A 20,947-nucleotide genomic window follows, 5' to 3' on the forward strand; every position below is an offset into this window, starting at 1 on the left:
TCAGCACTTGCTTGAAATACACAAAAGGCTTAATTCACGTGCATATGACACCAAGAGGATATAAATACCAATTAATTATGCAAAATAATAAAATATTGCGATGAGCGTGACATCTAGCGGCAGGTAGATAAACCACCCCCTTTTTTGTAACACCATCTAACATAAATTATTTTCTTGTGAATAACGTCATATAACTTTCAAGGATTTATTAGATTTTGATAAATTTCTAGCATGTATACCCATGCAGCTAGCCCAAACCTTCCATTGAGCGGTGCGTTCATACTGACCGCTTAACGTAACAATGACTATTTGTGTCGTTTTAAAAGCAAAGACTTGGAACAAACTCACAATGGCTTCTCCGTTGTAGGATGTAAGACTCCCTCGCATGCACGCACAGAAATGCGTACAACTCGTGAGAGGCTAACATGGGACACGTCTCATGCATGTGCGGAGCTGCCTAGGCTAGGACACCACTGCCCTTGTAGGCCCAACGACCGTAGAAGTCGGCCCTTCACGATAAGGTTGTCACGGAGCCCGGTGCACGCACTCGCTCCAACTGGGTATTTAGAACAGGCACTCCCTCCAACTCTACTGGATCCGGTACTTCGCCAGCGATTCCTAGAAGGTATAAGTGCAAGCAACCCTTTCAAGGTAACCTTGAGATCATCAGTCTTAAGGTCATTAAAATATCCTTTTGTAAACAAGGTCTCAAGCCAACCTCTCAAGGTCAACAACAAATAGTACGATACGATATAGATAAAACATTCATCGGTAGTAGAAATAATGGTCCTCTTAAGGATAATATCATATCACATGCAATGGTCCGCCTCTTAAAGCCTGCACTGCAGATACCAGGAACAAACTAGCCTGTTAAAGATAGTCTTGTATCACATGCAATGGTCCGCCTCTTAAGGCCTGCACTGCAGATATACCAGTAACAAAATTAGCCTATTAAGGATAATCTAAGCTCACATGCAACGGTCCGCCTTTTAAGGCCTTTTTTTTTTTTTTTTTGACGGAGTGGGAATGCATTTACGCACGGTGTGTGGGACTCGCCGCTCCTTGTCCCTCTCTTGGCGAGAGGGGGGGAGAAATTGGCCCTACCCACTAAACCCACTCCGGCGTTTCATCCTCTTTGCCGTTCGTGAGGGCACACTGGGATCGATATCATACCACCACGGCGCCCTCCGGCAGCCCCGGCTTATCGCCAGGGCACCCTCACAATGCAGGGGGGGGGATCAGAAACGCTTGATCCCCACCCCTACGACGTGTGTGGGGCCGTGCAATGCAGGTTCGGTACCCGCCGGCCCCACTAGGGCTCGAGGCGAGCATATGCCCTTCGCCTTCGACCCTGCCGCCTGCGTCGAAGAGGAAGCGCGTCAGCAGCCGCTTCTCGCTCCCTTTCCGCCTCCTCCTTCTGCGACATAACCTCTTCGCAGAAGGAGGCCACCGCTTCCCATTTCCTCTCGCTACCCAGCATCGCCGCTATTATGCTGTGTAGCGAGAGGTCCGCCACCCCCGTCGCTGCCCTGAGGGAAGCTCTTTCCACGGCCCAGCGATTACACTCCTCCAGAGTGTGCTGAGCCGTGTCATCCGCCGCGCCACATTCGTGGCACTGAGGCCCCGGCTCCCTCTGTATTTTGTGCAGGTAGTGTCCAAAACAGCCGTGTCCGGACACCACCTGCGTCACCCTATATGTCAGGGCCCCCTTGCCCCGATCCACCCACTCGTCCATTATCGGGAGAATAGCCCCTATGGTTCGGGTTCCATAGTGGCTATCCTCCAAGGCCTCCCTCCATCTCTCTCGCAGGCGCTCCGCGGCTCCCCGCATCACCCTCTCGGCCTCCTCCGCGTCTGGGAGCTCCCCACGCCCCCTGGCTTCCGCCCTCAGCCGGTACCTGTCCGCCAGCACCCCTGCGTCCAGCTCCCAAGGCGGGGTGCCGGCAAGGAGGCATGCTGCTGCGTGAGAGGTGGTGCGGTAGGCCCTCACCATCCTCTGGGCCAGCACCCTCTGTGGCCGACGGAGCAATGCCCTCGCGCGTCCCGTCAGTCGTCCAGCCCAAATTGCTCCGGACGATCCCCGCATATAGCCGCCTACATGGGGCATTCGGCCCCCCCAGATTAGGCAGTAGGCGGCCCAGAGCCGAGGCAGCACCAACGAGACGAGGAGCCAGTCTCGCAAAGTGCTCCTCGAAGGACCATCTTCTGTCCAGGACAAGGCCCAAGTACTTAATGTGGGCCTTGACCTGGACAGCTTCGCCCCCCACCCTCACTGCAGTGCCCGCCGGCACGCCTTTTAAGGCCTGCATTGCAGCAAATACCAGTAACAACCATCCTCTTAAGGATAGTCTTATATCACATGCAATGGTCCACCTCTTAAGGCCTACACTGCAAATACCAGTAACAACCATCCTCTTAAGGAAAGTCTTATATCACATGCAATGGTCCGCCTCTTAAGGCCTACACTGCAAACACCAGTAACAACCATCCTCTTAAAGATAGTCTTATATGACATGCAATGGTCCGCCTCTTAAAGCCTACACTGCAAATACCAGTAAACAACCATCCTCTTAAGGATAGTCTTATATCACATGCAATGGTCCGCCGCTTAAGGCCTGCACTGCAGATATACCAGTAACAAAATTAGCCTATTAAGGATAATCTAAGCTCACATGCAACGGTCCGCCTTTTAAGGCCTGCATTGCAGCAAATACCAGCAACAACCATCCTCTTAAAGATAGTCTTATATGACATGCAATGGTCCGCCTCTTAAAGCCTACACTGCAAATACCAGTAAACAACCATCCTCTTAAGGAATGCAATGGTCCGCCTCTTAAAGCCTACACTGCAAATACCAGTAAACAACCATCCTCTTAAGGATAGTCTTATATCACATGCAATGGTCCGCTTCTTAAAGCCTACACTGCAAATATCAGCAACAACCACTCTCTCAAGGATAGTGACAAGCAACAGGCCGCTCCTTAAAGCCTCTGTTGCGATTACCGGCGCCAGGAAGTAGCCTATTAAGGATAGCATCCCTTGCCAAGACTAAAGTAACAGCCCTTCTTAAAGAGCACATAATAATTAAAGCTCTATAGCAGACATTGAAGAGAGTAAGTAATATAAATAAAATAATCACTCAGTTCTCAATCCGAGTGTCTAATAAAATTAATCAAGCACAATGTGTTTATTTTAGTCGGCAAACCCGTTAACAAAACACATAAGTATGACAACAGTAACCCAGTTCTAAATCTGGGATAAAATAAAATCACAACTCGATTCCAAACTCGAGAGTAAGTAATATAAATAAAATAATCACTCAGTTCTCAATCCGAGTGTCTAATAAAATTAATCAAGCACAACGTGTTTATTTTAGTCGCCAAACCTGTTAACAAAACACATAAGTATGACAACAGTAACCCAGTTCTAAATCTGGGATAAACAAAATCACAACTCGATTCCAAACTCGAGAGTAAGTAATATAAATAAAATAATCACTCAGTTCTCAATCCGAGTGTCTAATAAAATTAATCAAGCACAATGTGTTTATTTTAGTCGGCAAACCTGTTAACAAAACACATAAGTATGACAACAGTAACCCAGTTCTAAATCTGGGATAAAACCAAATCACAACTCGATTCCGAACTCGAGAGTAAGTAATATAAATAAAATAATCACTCAGTTCTCAATCCGAGTGTCTCATAAAATTATATCTCAGTTCCTAATCTGAGAATATACTCGTAGTCAGTTCTTAATCTGAAAACGGTACCTGAAATAACAGCATTTGCCCTTAACATGGGAAATATAAAATAATAAGCAGTTGCTACTATGCAACCAATTGTAAATGATCATGTGCAACTTGGCTTGCCTCTTCCGTGCCCCTAAATAAAGGCAACACTCTTACTATACCAACATTGAACTACAGTAGAGCCTGAACAGAAGTTCATGTTATCGAGGTTCCTCTCTTACCCAGGTTCGCCTTATCGAGGTTTCACAAATTGTATTTTTCAACCATCATGAAGTGTATATTGATAATGACCAATCAGTCAAATCATGGCACATATGCTTAAACCATAAAGCTTCCAATCCCAAGACACACATGGTTGATTTTCTCCAGCTGTGCATGTGCATTTTATGTGTAGATAACTCAACACATCATCATCCAGGTTAACTTATACCTGCACAAAACTAAATAATTTTGTTAAATGCCATGCAAGCACACATTGTAAGATAAATGAGTTCATAACATAATAAACCACAATTTATGCATTTTTCAAAACAATGAAATACATACTTAGTGAACCCACAAAATTTGTGAAACATATTATTATTTATAACTTCTGATTTATGAAACCCAGAAGTAATAAAACTGTACTGTTTATTAATGCAAACGGTACCATAACACACTACAAGTTCAGACGAAAACCGTCAATAACTTCAAACAGTAGCTCATGACATGATATTCTTCGGTCAATGTTCATTAGCAGTGAATGGGTTAAAATAGTTATTTGGAAAGCTTTAACCTTCGTTTAATATTCATCCATTTAACACTTAACTGACCGGTACGTTTAGAGTCCAGTAGCACTTGTATGTAAAGACATGTATATCATATAGACCGTCAATATTCATATTGACTCCTGAAAGTATTCACCTCGCTTACCATTAGCAACAACCTGCTTTACCAGTGTCATACTCAGCTCAGTAAGTATCTAGTTCAATATGTCCATCTCTTTGACAAGATTAAACCTTGGAAACACCTATAATCATACTTCATCGGTGCAAGTATTATAAAATTATGGTCAAAACTTCACCAGCAACAAAGTTTTGTTATAAGGAAATGCATCTGAAACATACTGTTAGAACACAAATGATTATCATTGTCAATAACTCAAACACTTGACAATGTCATGCCAATAACTTTCATTAGTTTGGTAAGTCTGTTTAAATATATGTCTTTGGTTCATTTTATAACATGACATTTTGTGAAAAATATTTGCAATGCAAACTTAAACCAACATCCCAATGAACAAAACAACAACCACAACATACTATAAGCTGTATGCAATTAATTTGTATAAACATTCATAAGATTTTTCATACATAGAACCAATCAATAATATATACAGACAGAAATTTTCTCAACATCTCAAATGATTTACTGCCTTATTTATCAGTATGTCTGCAGCTTAATGTTAATTGCAAAGATGCAGGAGGTTAAATGTGATATGAACTGTCTTTTAAAATATTCAGTCCGAGGAGGCTCCGGAAACATGGAGTGACTACATTTGTCACAGACACTACTAACCAGCTTGAAATAAATGTCACCTTTCGCTTATTCACAAAGCGCATTTTACTAACCACACACAGTCAATGTAACACATACTGACCGTTAGTATACATGTACAACATGAACAAACATTTTATTTCTAAATAAATACCTCATTTTCCATGACATCGGAGAATAGCCACTTATCAACATATTTTCTCCATATATGAATTATGAGCACTAGGACATAATATACCTGGCATCCATAACCAATTAACTTTGAAATATTACCCATGTCCATTTGGGTTCATTATAGAGGCCTGACCCGATAGTCACTCTAGTGCGTTCAACGGTATGGTCGTTCAATTCAAGAATCATTGCTGTCAAATTTCTGGAAATTACACAAACCAAAAACACACCAACAAAGCATTATGTCAGTTGCAATAAGCATGTGTAATATCATACACACTCACATATGAAACAACAAGTAATTTCTCCTTATTGTTGTTGTAACCAATATTCCAGTGTTTTTGAAAACTTGTAATCTATTTTAATTTGACTGAAAGGATAAAGTATTAAATAGCACTCATTGTTAATCATGAAAGCATAATACCACCATACATATAGCATCAATCAAGGCTAAATTTACATTACCAAACTTGTTTTATAATATGCTTTTTACTTGAATGTAAATTTCACCATGACACAAACTTTAGAAAATGTTCATAGCATTTTTTTTTAATATGTCATGTAGACATACTTAATCACATTATGTTATGTATCTGAAAGCACATAGATTACAAAAATAACACAACATATAAGTGAGGCAGCATTTACCACTATGGCCCGGAGCGCTGTTAGGTGTTGGATCGACAGACTTCTTACCTGAGTTAACTTTTACCTGAGTTACTCTATAATCCCAAGGATTTATTTCATTCATACCAATATCAAAATTCAATTGTACCTAATGGTATCTGTCAGCTTATGTCTTGTGATCTTCTGCTGTGAATATTGTAATACATACATGCCAGCAGCTTTATTGCACTGTCAATATGTTTTATTTTTGACAGTCATGATCATTGGTGTACATAAACTGAAATAGGTATCTGAAATCAAACACAAAACACACAAAACACACGGCAAAGGTACGATACGCCAGCCAATAGCCGGCACAGGTTAGTTTTGTAGGCTATTCTTGTAGGTATGATTTTGACACCAATCTTGGACTTTGTATATTTAAGTCCCTAACTGATGAGTGGTGTTGGTGCATTTACTCATTACAATCAGATTAACGATCAGAACAATGAAACAAGGAAGGACTACGCGCGGTAAATTTCGTAATGTCAATTTCGACAAATTATATCGTAGTAGGCGGGAATCCACTATCGCACTTCTGAAGCTGTAAGGGTAAAAACACCAGAGCACCATTTATAACAATATTTATTAGAGAATCACAATATATGAGAGTTAGGGACTTAGGTAATACGCGACGCCGTTTAGGCGCAAAAACCGATCTTCTAGATGACAGACGTCATAGTGCTGTCGCAGAGGTTATTGTAGTGATGTGAAGACCGCTAAATTACGATGCCTTTTACTATAAAGTTGGTAATGTATACCATATCGCTATCAGCTTATAAATGAAAAAGGCTCGACATAAAACTACCCGTTCCGATTAATTCCATATTGGCCATCAATCCGTATCGATGGGATTCCAATCACTCCCGCCCAGCGTCGGTTGCATAATGGCTCAGTTTGCATTCGTTACTGCCCTTCATATGCCCAATTTGCACGCTCAATGGCTTTGTATTGTTGTATTCATACAATAATACTTTTATCAATAAAATATACTTGACTTTTTTTTGTTGCGGCAGGCGTGGCTCACTCCGCGATTTCGTCGCGTCGCAACAAGTACCTACAAGCACATCCGTCCCACACCAATTTTGGTGGGTAGCCATAGGCCGCGCGTGGCGCTTGCGCCACCTAGCGGTCTTATCTGTCGTAATCGTAACAGACGCGTTTTGTTAGAGAGTGAATCTTCTGTATCTAGTACTATTATTTATTCTGTGGTTGCGGATAAGGGGTTGTCCAGAAATCATGTGATCATATTTGACCTTTTTTACGCAGGATTTTTTGTCTAAGCTGCAGTTGTCCTTATCGCACTAACTTTGGGAGACGTCCCCGTTAGCGCGACGGAGATATTTATATAAAATTCTCAAATCTGAGAAAGGGCTCATGGGTTTATTTATTTCCTCTTAACATCGTACCATTATTATGAGTGCGGGTACTCGTAATACCAGTACGTCACGTTTTGATACTGACTGTATGCTATTGTCTCCTCCTGCATCGTATTTTAGTACCCGAGCCGTGCCAAGAGGCGGTCAGTTAGTCTTATTATAAATTGGCGAACAACGGCATGTCTAATTGTTCAAGACGTTTTCATTCTACAGTATATAGGTAATGCATATGTCGCAGGCATAGGGTTTTGGTCGCCGGTTGAAAAAAAAACTGAATTCTATTATCTTTATCTATTAGTCTGACATTTTCCATCGGTAATATTGGTAGTTATTTAAGTACGAATAAAGGAAAGGGTTGAAACGATTTAAATTATCCTATACATTCATAATTAATTTTATTTCATTTATTAGGATAAGAAAATGTGTAGGTATACATATGTGTATCGAATCGGTATATGTTATACTTCGTTTTTTTTTGGATTAGAAATTTGGTAAACAATCTTGATGTATCTTTTAATTGATAACACTTTTTATTAAAAATCAATAACTATTACTTATGAAATCAGAAGACTATAAAAGATCGTATTAGATTCATAATTGTTACATATTTACCGTAACTTATTTTTAAAATGTGTTTTTCAATTAAAAGACACATCAAGATTGTTTACCAAATTTCTAATCCTAAAAAAGCGGCCAAGTGCGAGTCGGACTCGCCCATGAAGGGTTCCGTATTTAGGCGATTTATGAGTTTTATGACGTATAAAAAAAACTACTTACTAGATCTCGTTCAAACCAATTTTCGGTGGAAGTTTACATGGTAATGTACCTACATCATATATTTTTTTTAGTTTTATCATTCTCTTATTTTAGAAGTTACAGGGGGGGGGGGGCACACATTTTACCACTTTGGAAGTGTCTCTCGCGCAAACTATTACAAGACCTATCCATAGATACCCCACACGTATAGGTTTGATGAAAAAAAATTTTTTGAGTTTCAGTTCGAAGTATGGGGAACCCCAAAAAGTTATTGTTTTTTTCTATTTTTGTGTGAAAATCTTAATGCGGTTCACAGAATACATCTACTTACCAAGTTTCAACAGTATAGTTCTTATAGTTTCGGAGAAAAGTGGCTGTGACATACGGACGGACAGACAGACGGACAGACGGACAGACGGACAGACAGACAGACAGACATGACGAATCTATAAGGGTTCCGTTTTTTGCCATTTGGCTACGGAACCCTAAAAAGTATAGAAAGTACTGTTTTGAGAAATATACCTGTCGCACGACAAAACGCGGAAAGCTAATCTGACATTGACAGTTCTACACTACCTTAGGTTCCAGAGCGTGTAATAAATGTGCGTGCTTTGAAATGTTAGACATTATTTGCGTAGACTGTACTTACCTGTCATGAAAACGCTAATATGCAATTTTCGCCAGGAAGTTGAAATTTATTTGAATTTATATTTAAACACCTACATGATTAATTTTATCGTCTGACTTTGTAGCTACTAACAGCTGAAATAATCATGATAAAAATATTTTGAAAATGGATTTACACCCCAGGCCAAAAGTATGGAAACAAAGTTATTTTTCTTAATTTTTAATATTTCCATTATTATTATTATTATTATTTATCTTCTTAGTTTAGGTTTTTTTACAATATGAATATAAAAGTAAAATAAAAAACATTTACAAAACAATAAAAAAAACATATAAACATATTATAAAAAAACCTAACCTAGGGTGCCGCCAGCAGCGGGGCAAGGCCCAAGCTACCGGTGGTCAGGGCTGCAGAGACAGGAACCGGCGGACTATCCGCGCCGTGTCCAAGATCACCGCCTTCTGCATCTGGCCCTTGATCCAACCACCTAGCGAGAGTCTCTCAAGATGTTGGTCGAGACTCTTCGCTATTAGACCGTTCGCTGAAACAACTATCGGGACAATGATCGTCGAATCAACATCCCACATGGCGGTTATCTCGTGAGCCAAGTCTAGGTACTTACTGGACTTGTCCTTCTCGGCTTTCACGAGATTCTCATCATGGGGGATGGTGATGTCAACGAGCACGGCCCGGCGTTGCGCTCGATCTATTATCACAATGTCAGGCTTATTGGCTACAATAGTCCTGTCAGTGATGATAGATCGATCCCAATAGAGCGTGGCACGACCATTCTCGAGAACTGGCGCAGGTGAATACTTGTAGTAAGGTACTTCGCGGTCCACAAGGCCGTATAGGAGAGCAAGCTGCTGGTGAATAATCCTGGCTACGAGATTATGTCTGTGCAAGTACTCGCCGTTAGCAAGATGAGAACAACCGGAAATGATATGTCTGAGTGACTCTCCGGGACGGCGGCATGCCCGACAAATGTCGACCGTACCGTCCTTCAGGATATATTTCCGATAGTTGTTCGTCATCATTACTTCGTCCGCAATTGCACAGGCAAAACCCTCGGTTTCTCCGAAGAGGTCCCCGAATCGTAACCAGTTCACCGACGCGAGCAGGTCCACATCGGGTCCCGTGAGGGCCTTGTAGAACCGCCCGTGTAGCACCTTACTCTCCCATGCCGCCTTGCGATCCGCAGTACTTAGTACCACAGGTTTGCGCCAGTTCTCGTTTGCCAAGGAGAGCGGCGTGAGGTTCCTGTCTACTGCCACCACATCACAATGCATCCCACACTCATTGTTAAGGAAATAATTCCTGAGATTGTACACCTCGCGGTTGTGGAGATCCTTGGCGTTTAGGAAGCCTCGGCCTCCACATTTCCGTGGAATGTACAATCTCATAACTGACGAGCGTGGGTGTAGCATGCGATGTGCGGTGAGCAGTGATCGGACTCTCCGATCCAGGGCATCCAACTCGGTCTGAGTCCACCTTAGTATGCCAAAGGAGTATGTGAGTAGGGGTAGTATTATTATTATTGTGTATTGGTAACGCAAAAATTACAGTTTTATAAAATTAAAACAGCACCCAAAGTATTAGAACATCCTAATATATGCGAAAAAAATATAAATTTGATAGAACATACAAATCAACCTTCTTAATTGTCTTTCTAGCGAAAGGTTGAATTTACAGTTTTATTAAAGAAAATTATAAGTAAATTACTTTTAAAATGTTCTATTATCATTTTACTCTTTATACATTATTTATTTTAATACATTATTTATGTGAAAATTACAGTTTTTTATTGTCATATAAGTTTGTTTCCATACTTTTGGCCTGGGGTGTACCTCTAAGTATAAGAAATTTTACAGTGTTGTACGAACAAAAATATATTTAAATTCCTGCGAAATGATTAAATACTACATGCATTTTTCTGGTAAACGTTGACATTAAGTACTTGTAATTTATATTGTGGCTGTTCATCTGTCTACACAGCATTTCTCGAAACTGACGGGACGACATGACAGGGAACGTATGGACTCATCTACTTAAATCGTTGTCTTGTAGGTGATCTTTCTTAAACTCAAAATGGTTTTTAGTTGTTCTTTTTAGCTAATCCACTTAAAGGATGACTCACGCTAGATCGGGCCGGGCCCGAATCGAGGCGCCCCACATGTCATTTTCTATGACGGCTGATTGGTGATCCCGTGGTAATTTCCATAGAAAACGAAGCGCCCCAGCCTCGTCTAGCGTGAGTGATCTTTAATACACACACAAAGAAAACAACGCCGCTTTATGTTATACACGTAGGTAAGCTATGCTGTGCGCTGTGCCCTTACAGGGTCCATGTGAGACATTGTACATATATTTGACATCTATACTGTACCATATACCTATGGTTGCAATAAAGAATTATGAATTATGTTAAAATCAAACACTATGAGTGTTTTGTTATGTTAAAGGTTCAACAGATTATCGACTAAAATCTTTACGAATAAATGCGTTAGGTATTATCCCATACTTCCTATCTGACTTGACAACGGCTAAACTATTCAACGATTGGTACTGAAAAGTACTAGAAATTAATTCCTTTATTTGTAGGAAAGTCACCTCTAAAAATAACTTTAAAAAGGTCAGGGTAAAACACAATTTTTTTTTATCAATTCATTTGAACATCAGACGTGGAAGTTGCGCAAAATTTCTTTAAAGTTGGAACTGCTCTCATTTTTTTTTGAGATATTTCATGGAAATTCATATTTTAGAAACGGGAAGATTAAATCTCCGTACAACAATATGAGATGTTTCCAAAGTTTGCCCTTGTAGAAATCTCTAAATTTTGGAAACTTTTCAGGCACATTAGTATTATAACATAAAATTGAAGGAAAGGTGCAGAAAAATATACTATAAATAGATCACACAAGTGAACAAGGATGCACCCGCATAGATCTACTTATTGTTCTCATCTAATTTGTGAGCTTAAATACAATTGTCTCGTCACATACAATTGTGTCATCATAGTGACACGCTAGATTGATCGTGCTACCGCGTGTATACCTCGGGAAAATGTCATGTGCGTAGATCACTACGTTGCACTATGTAAGACTACAACTGGCCCCTGTCTCGCCACGCTGACAATTGTCGCCTCACATTGACAGTTCACCGTACAATGCATTGCTGGTTTAACAAGTAGGTAAACATTGACACTATGTACCGTCGTTAGTTGCCCACCCAAAAATGTACAGGAAATTCAGTTATTTTGTATATACCTAGGTAAATTGAAATTAAAATTATTAAACATTTTTTTGTTCTGACGGTAAACGTGGATTGTAATATTATAAAATGCTGTAGGACGCGACTGGGTGTATGCAGTTACAGATTTTTTTTTAAATAAAAGAATCGCAAGCCAATGTTTGTTGGCCACGAGTACTTCATAAAGGCATCTTAATGCTGGCTCTACGGGAGGTAATCTCTCGTCATGCATGAACTCTTGTCGTGTTGTTCGTGGTGTTTAGTTATTGTTAATTCGAGCAGTCAACCGGCGATGATATGTGACGATCATTATGCTAAGTTTAGACGGACAATGTCGGTTATTAATATGGATGTGGATCGTGCTAGATGGACTGCAGCGAATTAGGCTAGTTTTCTATATCTAGATTAACTCAGAGACCATTCAAACTTACATCGTGAGTATTGTGACACCAAAATGATAGCATTTTGATGTTATAACGTAAGTTTAAACCATAAATGGTTTTACAGCAGTCATGAAATAAGTTGTACAACAGAGTGCACGAATAATCAAATATCTCTATAATAATCAAAAATCAAATGTTTTTAACTAGCGACCCGCCCCGATTTCGCACGGGTTAACAAATTATACATTAACCTTCCTCTTGAATCACTCTATCTATTGAAAAAAACCGCATCAAAATCCGTTGCGTAGTTTTAAAGATCTAAGCATACATAGGGACAGACAGACTGCGGGAAGCGACTTTGTTTTATACTGTGTACCTAGTGATTAGGCAAAACGCATGTACGAGTAAAGGAAGTGCATTGATTATATAACATATTGTGACCGTTTGTCGTCGTTGTTGTGACGTCACACTACGTGTCTCTCTTCCCCATAGTAACAGACAGAGAAGCCAAATTTTGGTGTTACACTAGCAATGTTCATTTATCTTATCAGAGCAAAAATCTGTTTCTAAGTGGAAAATTGAAAAAGTTAAAATAGAACAGTAGGTAAGCTGTGGAATGCAATAGGCAGTACAGTATAGTCTAAATTATTTTGAGCTTTGCTTTTGTCGGCTGCATCGTAAACACCTGTACACTATAAACATTAAATTATGTCTCATTAATTACCTGAAAGTCGCGTATTAAATTGTGCAGAAATGTATTTCTTACTGCATGTTTGAAATACTCGTTTAACCTGCAGCGATATTATGGCCGAGATTATCACGCGATAAAGCGCGCGTCTTTTACGAGTGGTGTGAGTAAGTGGCGTTTCCTGGATCCTGAATTTTGTTCGAGCTTCAGCTTTTTGACCGACGGTGTATGTATGTATGTATGTTTATTGTACATAAGAAAGGTTAAGATAAAATTGAACAAAAAGTATACAATGTACAGAGGCGAACTTATCACTATAAGGGATCTCTTCCAGTCAACCTTTGAGCAATTGAATGTAAAATAATAAAAATGATAGAGTCTGTGTGGAAAGAGAAGATCCGTAAAACGTATTGGTTGTGGTGGTTGGTACGACTCTTCTCTCACCAACCCGCTGGGTGGACACTCTAAAGAAGACCTGCCAGGGATCTACACAGGCGCCTATTATCAGGAAGGCGGAAAATCGTGCAGAATGGAAAGCTTTGGTGCACAAAATAACCTCATGTGGTCGCGACCCTTAGTCATGAGGAATCGAGGAAGAAGCTGATTGTACTCCCAATTTAAAATACGCCAAGTAAATATTGAGTCACGTGAAATTAGTTTCTCCAGGATTTGAAATCGCAGGTTATAGCTCTAAGCCAAATCTGTCACTAATGACCACCTAGCGTTCGTCTTAATCGCCCGAGCGTCAAGCGTGGATGATTTGTGATCATCGTTATGATTAAATCCCGTCGCTAATTTGTAGGAATTAGGAATAGAATAGATGATGCTACATGATTACATGAATATTACGGCCTGGCCACGACATTGCGCGACTGGCTTCGGCTAAGGCGACAAGAAAGCCCTGTTCTTAAGCATGCTTGCTTCCAATATTTCATATCGTGAAAAGGTTCAAATTTTGCGTGGGCCTATGGTGCAGGTTCCTTGTACATAAATTATATGTACATATAATTTCGATTTTATCGTATGTAACTATTTGGCTAAAACTTTTACACAACATTATACACGTATGATTTTGAATAGAGGTTATGTTTTTAATTATCATGGACGGTTTCCCTATTTTTTTACTCATTATAAAAAAGTACTTCCGTCCGTTTTATGAATTACAAGATCTCATTTTCCTTAGGATTTTGTCATTACATTTAACTTTAGTTGAAAGTCCTTATACGTAAGGAAAGAAAATATTTAAGCGTAAATTATTAGGGTAAATAAATAGTAACTATGTATTTAGATAAGAAACAATATGTATCGTGAAATTCAAGACAGTAATTTTAATCACCGAGGTTATTTTATAATTATGTAGGTTCAGACATCTATAGTTTAATATTGATATGAATTATCCCTATGATGTAGTTTTCATTAAGGCATATTCCTCATCTGCCTTGTAATTACTCATCGCCATGGCAACGGTTCCGATCATTACCCCACTCCCCCCTCTTGTATTACGAGCAAGTGATAAGTATAAGTATTACACCCTAAATCAACCCCCTTGTGTTATAAGGACTATTGTTTGTAGAAGCCCCCATTTTGTTTTTTGAAGTGAAAACTTCTTTAGCGGCGCTGTGCACTTTTTGTAATGGGGAAAAAATGTTAAACTCGCGAGAGGTAAGATTCGTAAGACGTAAGACGGACACGTGACCTGATCGAAAAACTGTTACAATGTCATTGAGTTATTTCTTTATTGATTTAAATGCCATCTAGTGAGTTTCCCTCTGACTGGTATTATTATAACTCGAGTACTAACAGTGATGTGCTTAGGGGTTTCAAGTAATGCGACGAAATAACGCTAGATGGCGTCATGGCGTTAACCTCAATTATACATAGTGCTGCAGACATTTTGCACTAGTCATTTAGTTTTCACTTCTGCCGGCACTCCCGGTGTGCAACCCGTTGTTTTTTTTAAGCCTGCATTCTGTCCCGCTGCTATAGGCCTAATTCAGATAGTCATTTCGTCATCAATTTGTTTTGTCAGCGTATCTTTAGTATTATTGGAGCCATAAAGAATATTTACTAACTAACTATCGCTCTTGCATATTCAAGCGATAAACGGAAAATAATTTTGAATTTTGAGTTTGGCTCTGTCTTGCTCTGCCAGCGACTAGCAAAATGAGTTTTTATGATCAGGCCTCGGAGTTTTTTTAGCACGGTAAGACTAAGGAGAGCTATGGAGTCTTTGTTAACATTAAAATTAAGTTCATACTCATACTCATCCTCATTAATTAAGTACAAGTAAATTATGTACAGCTCTAGACCTAATAAATATCAGCGATCATCACAATAACGAAATACGTAACTATATATTCATGACATAATGTGACATCTGATTTACTCATACACATATTTAGGTAAAGAGGTTTAATCATAAGTGGCCTATCACTTAAAAAAGTACTTAAGACATGCAACCTATGATTATAAACATTGGTAATACGTATTCGACATATTAAAACGATATTCCATAGATATTAAAACTGTTTGTTATTCATTAAGGTTGATATAGAGCTACAATATTTTAGAATAGTTATGCGTTACTCTTCCTTACGTCTACAAAACAGTTCGTTCACACATAATGGGCAGTATAAACGTCGTAAGTCGCATTCATGGGCATCATTTTCAAGACACCAATATCAATATCTTAACAGTAATTATAGTATGTAGGTACGTTAAGTACTTAAATAAAATATTGGAGCGATGACACTGCAATATGCGTAATATAATAATATTAACATACACATATACATATTATATTATTGGGCATCATTTTCAAGACACCAATATCCTTATCTTAACAGTAATTATAGTATGTAGGTACGTTAAGAACTTAAATAAAATATTGGAGCGATGACACTGCAATATGGGTAATATAATAATATTAACATACACATATACATATTATTACTTTTTTATAATATAAAATTTAATTAAATATATGTAAACAGAATTAATTACATATAAGTAGTCTAAGTATTTATAAAACGATTCGGACGAACTTAATTAATGAGGATGAGTATGAGTATGAATTTAATTTTAATGTTAACAAAGACTCCATAGCTCTCCTTAGTCTTACCGTGCTAAAAAAACTCCGAGGCCTGTTTATGATATACGACGCAAATTTATTTTTAGTTAGGTACATAATAATTAACGCTGTGTAATCATTTATATTATAATTGTTTTCTGATGCAATATTTATGTTTTGTTACAGGTAAGTTCGTCGAATGAATAATAAGTTGTTATCAAATCTTAGTAAATGCTGCAATCGCGAGGTACCAGTCGAAGTTCAAAGTCAAGTTTTGATTAGTTTACATAGAAAATGCGAATGTTAGAGTTTTGAACTTCTGAAACAGTATTTTAAACTGGTAACTTCTTAAATTGACATGGGAGTGAAATTCAATCACGTCAAGCCAGTGCATAAAATGGAAATAGGTTAAGACCAAGAACTACGTGTACTGAGGCACATTTCTACCTGTATATTATGCATGTTCATGTAGAATAGGTGCCTATGTACACTTATTTTCCTTGATATTAGTGGATTAAGTCAGTAAAGTGTTGGTATTTAATTATTTAATTTATTTGAAAACAAATAATCATCACTAAAAGTACGTTTTATTGGGTGTTTTTAAATTGAATGCGTATTCGCATTATCTAGGTATTTTTTTCAATTATTATTAGTATACAACAGTAAATAAACGAATCCCTTACAGCTAGCTACAAGCGTATGGTCACTTTATGAATGAATTTCATTCATATTGTGTCCATGTAATTTTGCACTGTGCTGTTACTGTGCAAGTAATTCTTTTTTACTGAATAGAAGCTCGCCGTAGCACGACCTAGACTAGGTACGAGTAAAAAGATCTAGATTTGAGCCTTGGCCAATTCCTAGCGGGACGTTAGGTTAGATAGATAACTCTGTAAATCTGCAGGAAACCGATGCCCGCAATGAAAAGAGTCCGGTAACTCGAGATTAAGACTTTTATTTGTATTCTACGTTGGAAATAGCTTACTTACTCGATTGGAATCTATCTATCTAATACCTGTAAACGAGCAATTTTGTCGCCATAATGGGGTTGGTCCCAAGAGCTACTATTAGTAGAATACCTACTAGTAGAATCGAGCCCTGTATAAACTTAAGCCCCGCGTGGGCCGCGTGGTAGGAGACACACCGGCTAGACGAACAGAGTAATTTATTATTTCTTTTCTAGTAGATAAGCGTCATAATACCTATCTCCTTACCGAAAATAAATAAGTGTTTGCATTGCATTACTTCATCCTGTTAATATTTCCACCAAAATCTCTCCCATGCACTCGCACCGTGTCATATCTCGTATTCCCAGGGCCCGCTATTCCCATTGCCTTCCAACTACCAGTTTATTTTATAATTATAACGTGACCTCGGGAGCCTCAGTAACTATCAGTGAGTGAGTGTCACGCTTATACTGGTCAACTAGTATACGGCACGGGAATTAATACCAAGCACTGAAGCTTGCAATAAATCAGGATCCATTACAAACACCCGATCGGATGTTGTGTTCACGAAACGATTTTTCTCGACTGTATTTTGGCACGATACTTATATAGAGACCGCGTGTCGTGTCTTGTGTGATGGCCTCTCAGCTGCGTTCAGGGCGAGTGGTCAATCTGGTCCTTCCAGCACTAGACCGGATGCCCGTCGACCATCTATAGGAATAGCTCTATAGATATGCCTGCCTGCTAACCGCGTACTCTTATACAATAGTTCTTGTAAGAGTACGCAATTCCCATGTTTGTTCATCATATTATTATTAGAAAATTATCTTAATTTTGCTACTTTTTATGTCACTTTATGGAAGATAATTAAATTATACATTGAATAATGGCAAACTTGATTACCTACCTATAATTTTTTTTTTATAATTTTTGAACTTTAAGTGCGTACTCCCAGACCAGCTTACCCTATGTAACCTATGTTATATGTTTTATATTATATAGAGCTCAGACTTACACTGGTCGGTCTAACGGTCTCTATTTCCCCGTTGTGAATGCCATCTCGACTCCTATGACAGCTCTCCCACAATTTATTGACAGATTTGCCGATCCGCTTTACTCCTATTATGTTTTATCAAATTACGGCCCGGCGGATCATTTGAGGGACGAGAATTTGTTGCTACTGAGGAATTTCTACAGCAAATATTATGAATTTTCGCTGTAGAATTTTCTAAATATGAGTGTATAAAGCTGCTTTGCATTTATACGGAATAATTATAAAAAGTGTTTGTGTAAACATAACTTTCTTTAATCTATCGGTTGATTTCGATAACAGGCCTTTTTTATCATGAGTCGGCAAAAAACGTACCTAGCTACAATAAAAGTTTAAACAGTATTGTGATTTCACGGCATAATCATTTAAATCCGATTGTTATGTCAATCCTTCTCAATCTTCTCATTTACATTACCGCAAATCAGTGCACGATTTATGATGTTTATTGGACAATACACGTTTACCAAATCTAATTACTGAACCAGTCGTTAAGGAAGAATGTGCATGGTACCTTTGGTTAGTAAAAATACGCGAAGTGCGAACTGAGACTGACGCGCCATGGATTTTACCGGAAAAGTTGTCATAGTTACTGGCGCCAGTTCTGGCATTGGTGCCGCCTCAGCTAAATTGTTGGCCTCTCACAACGCTCTACTATCCATCGTTGGACGAAACGAGGAAAGACTACTTGCAACGGCCAAGGCCTGCGAAGAAGCAAAAGGGAACAAACCTTTGTGTATACTCTTGGATCTAACCGAATCTGACAGCTGTGAAAAACTAGTAAGAAAGACTGTGAATACTTCCGGGTAGATAAACGTGTTAATCAACTGCGCTGGAAAATTATGCTGTACATCGCTTTACGATAACTCCATGGAAATTTTCGATGACCTAATCGCGCTTAATCTTCGATTGCCTTATAATTTGACACAGCAGTGTTTACCGCATCTGCTAAAAACGAAGGGTAACAATGTGAATGTGTTCAGTGCGCCTATGCGTGTGCGACCTGGATACCTACCATCTAATATGATTAGAGATGCCTTAGAAAGATTCACGAAGTCAAGTGCTTTGGAACTAGCGGCAGAAGGAGTGAGAATGAACGTAGTAAGGCCAGGCTATACAAGAACGAATTATCTGAGGAATTTGAACGTGGATGATGAAATCATGGATGATGCTTACGAGCGGAGTTTTTGCCAACCAGGAAGGTTATAGAGCCAGAGGAGATCGCTCGGTTGGTGGTATTTACCGCTAGTGACAGGTTGCCTAATTTGAACTCTGCGCAAATGATAGTAGACGGTTCCGCTTCGCAGTTCTGAAATGATTTTATACCTAAACGGGCCCATGATTATCAGTCCGCCGGATGATATCAGCCTGTCAGTTGTTCGGAACTGTCACATTTTGCGTTTAACTGATAGGCTGATATCGTCCGGCGGACTGCTAATCATTGGACCCCTTAAGGATGATAGTTGGACACTTCAGGCTGATATTTGTGGTTGTCTGATTTGATCCTGAAAATAAGGGATCTCTTCCAGGCAACTTTTGAGCAATTGAGAGTGAAAACTTAAATAAGTCAAGATAGACAAACGAACACTATGTACAGAAAGTAAATATGTTCCTTTTATTTTGACATAAATAAACATAAGGAAAATCCTACACATATTATTTAAAGTAATCATTCACTTGTTTGTTGCGTCTGCGTGTATTGACAAACTCGTTTAGGTGTGTCGTTATGATAATAAGTTACATAAATAGACGCTACGTAATCGCCGCGATATGGTAAACACAACGTGCTCTCAGTGTGAAACACGAGCCGGTTTGAAGCAGACGTGTGTGTTACAGTGTTTTTATAAATGAAGCAATGGATTTCACGGGAAAAGTCATCATAGTGACAGGGGCTAGCTCCGGTATAGGGGCAGTTACCGCAAAAATGTTCGCCGCTCATGGAGCCACTCTCACATTAGTAGGCAGAGACGAAGCAAGACTCCAAGCCGTGGCCAAAGCTTGCGAAGAAGCCAAAGGAATTAAACCGCTACCAGTACAATTAGACTTAACTGCAGTCAACAGTTGCATTGTCGTTGCTCAGAAGACTGTGGAAGTCTTCGGCCGAATAGACATACTCATCAACTGCGCTGGGAAGATTGGACTAACCTCGCTATTTGACGCAAACATGGTGACTTTCGACGACCTGTTCGCGATCAATCTCCGTGTACCATACGAGTTGACTCAAAAGTGTTTACCTTATTTAGTGAAAACTAAAGGACATATAGTGAATGTGTTCTCGGCTCCTATCCGGGCACGACCAGGTTTTGTGACTGGCAGCATGATCGCGGAAGCGTTAGAAAGATTTACAAAGCTGAGCGCAGTAGAATTAGCACCGGAGGGAGTTAAAATGAATGCAGTAAGACCGGGTGTGACTAGAACTAACATATTGAAAAACATAAATATAGATGATGATGAAGTGAACGATATGTACGAGGCTTTAGCCGGGATGGTGCCAAGCAGACAAATTATAGAACCAGATGAAGTGGCTAGAATGGTTTTGCTAGCTGCTAGTGATATGTTTCCTAATTTAAATGCAGCTAATATTGTGGTAGACGGAGGTGCGTCTGTGGCGTAAATAACTTCAGATTCATTTTGTGGTATTAAATGTTGCTGTGCTTGTGTGTTGAAGAAATTTGACA

The 20,947-nt window shown here is 39.2% G+C and overlaps 2 protein-coding genes and 1 pseudogene across 2 annotated transcripts in view; all 3 read left to right on the forward strand.

Moving 5' to 3' along the window:
- LOC134658851 (heterogeneous nuclear ribonucleoprotein L-like) overlaps positions 1-20,947 on the forward strand; it is a 475,097-nt gene that overhangs the window by 331,033 nt on the left and 123,117 nt on the right. The window lies entirely within an intron of this gene.
- Positions 18,809-19,586, forward strand: LOC134658726 (oxidoreductase UcpA-like; annotated as a pseudogene).
- LOC134658775 (oxidoreductase UcpA-like) lies at positions 19,971-20,883 on the forward strand. Its single transcript, XM_063514413.1, has one exon. It carries the CDS (start codon positions 20,125-20,127, stop codon positions 20,881-20,883), a length of 759 nt encoding a protein of 252 aa, XP_063370483.1. The 5' UTR covers positions 19,971-20,124.

The sequence above is a fragment of the Cydia amplana genome, chromosome 23 (assembly GCF_948474715.1).
Source record: "Cydia amplana chromosome 23, ilCydAmpl1.1, whole genome shotgun sequence".
NCBI classification, from domain to species: Eukaryota; Metazoa; Arthropoda; class Insecta; order Lepidoptera; family Tortricidae; genus Cydia; species Cydia amplana.

Bases quoted from the DNA above. Each gene is read 5' to 3' on its own strand.
- LOC134658775 (XM_063514413.1), top strand. From the start codon at position 20,125: ATGGATTTCACGGGAAAAGTCATCATAGTGACAGGGGCTAGCTCCGGT.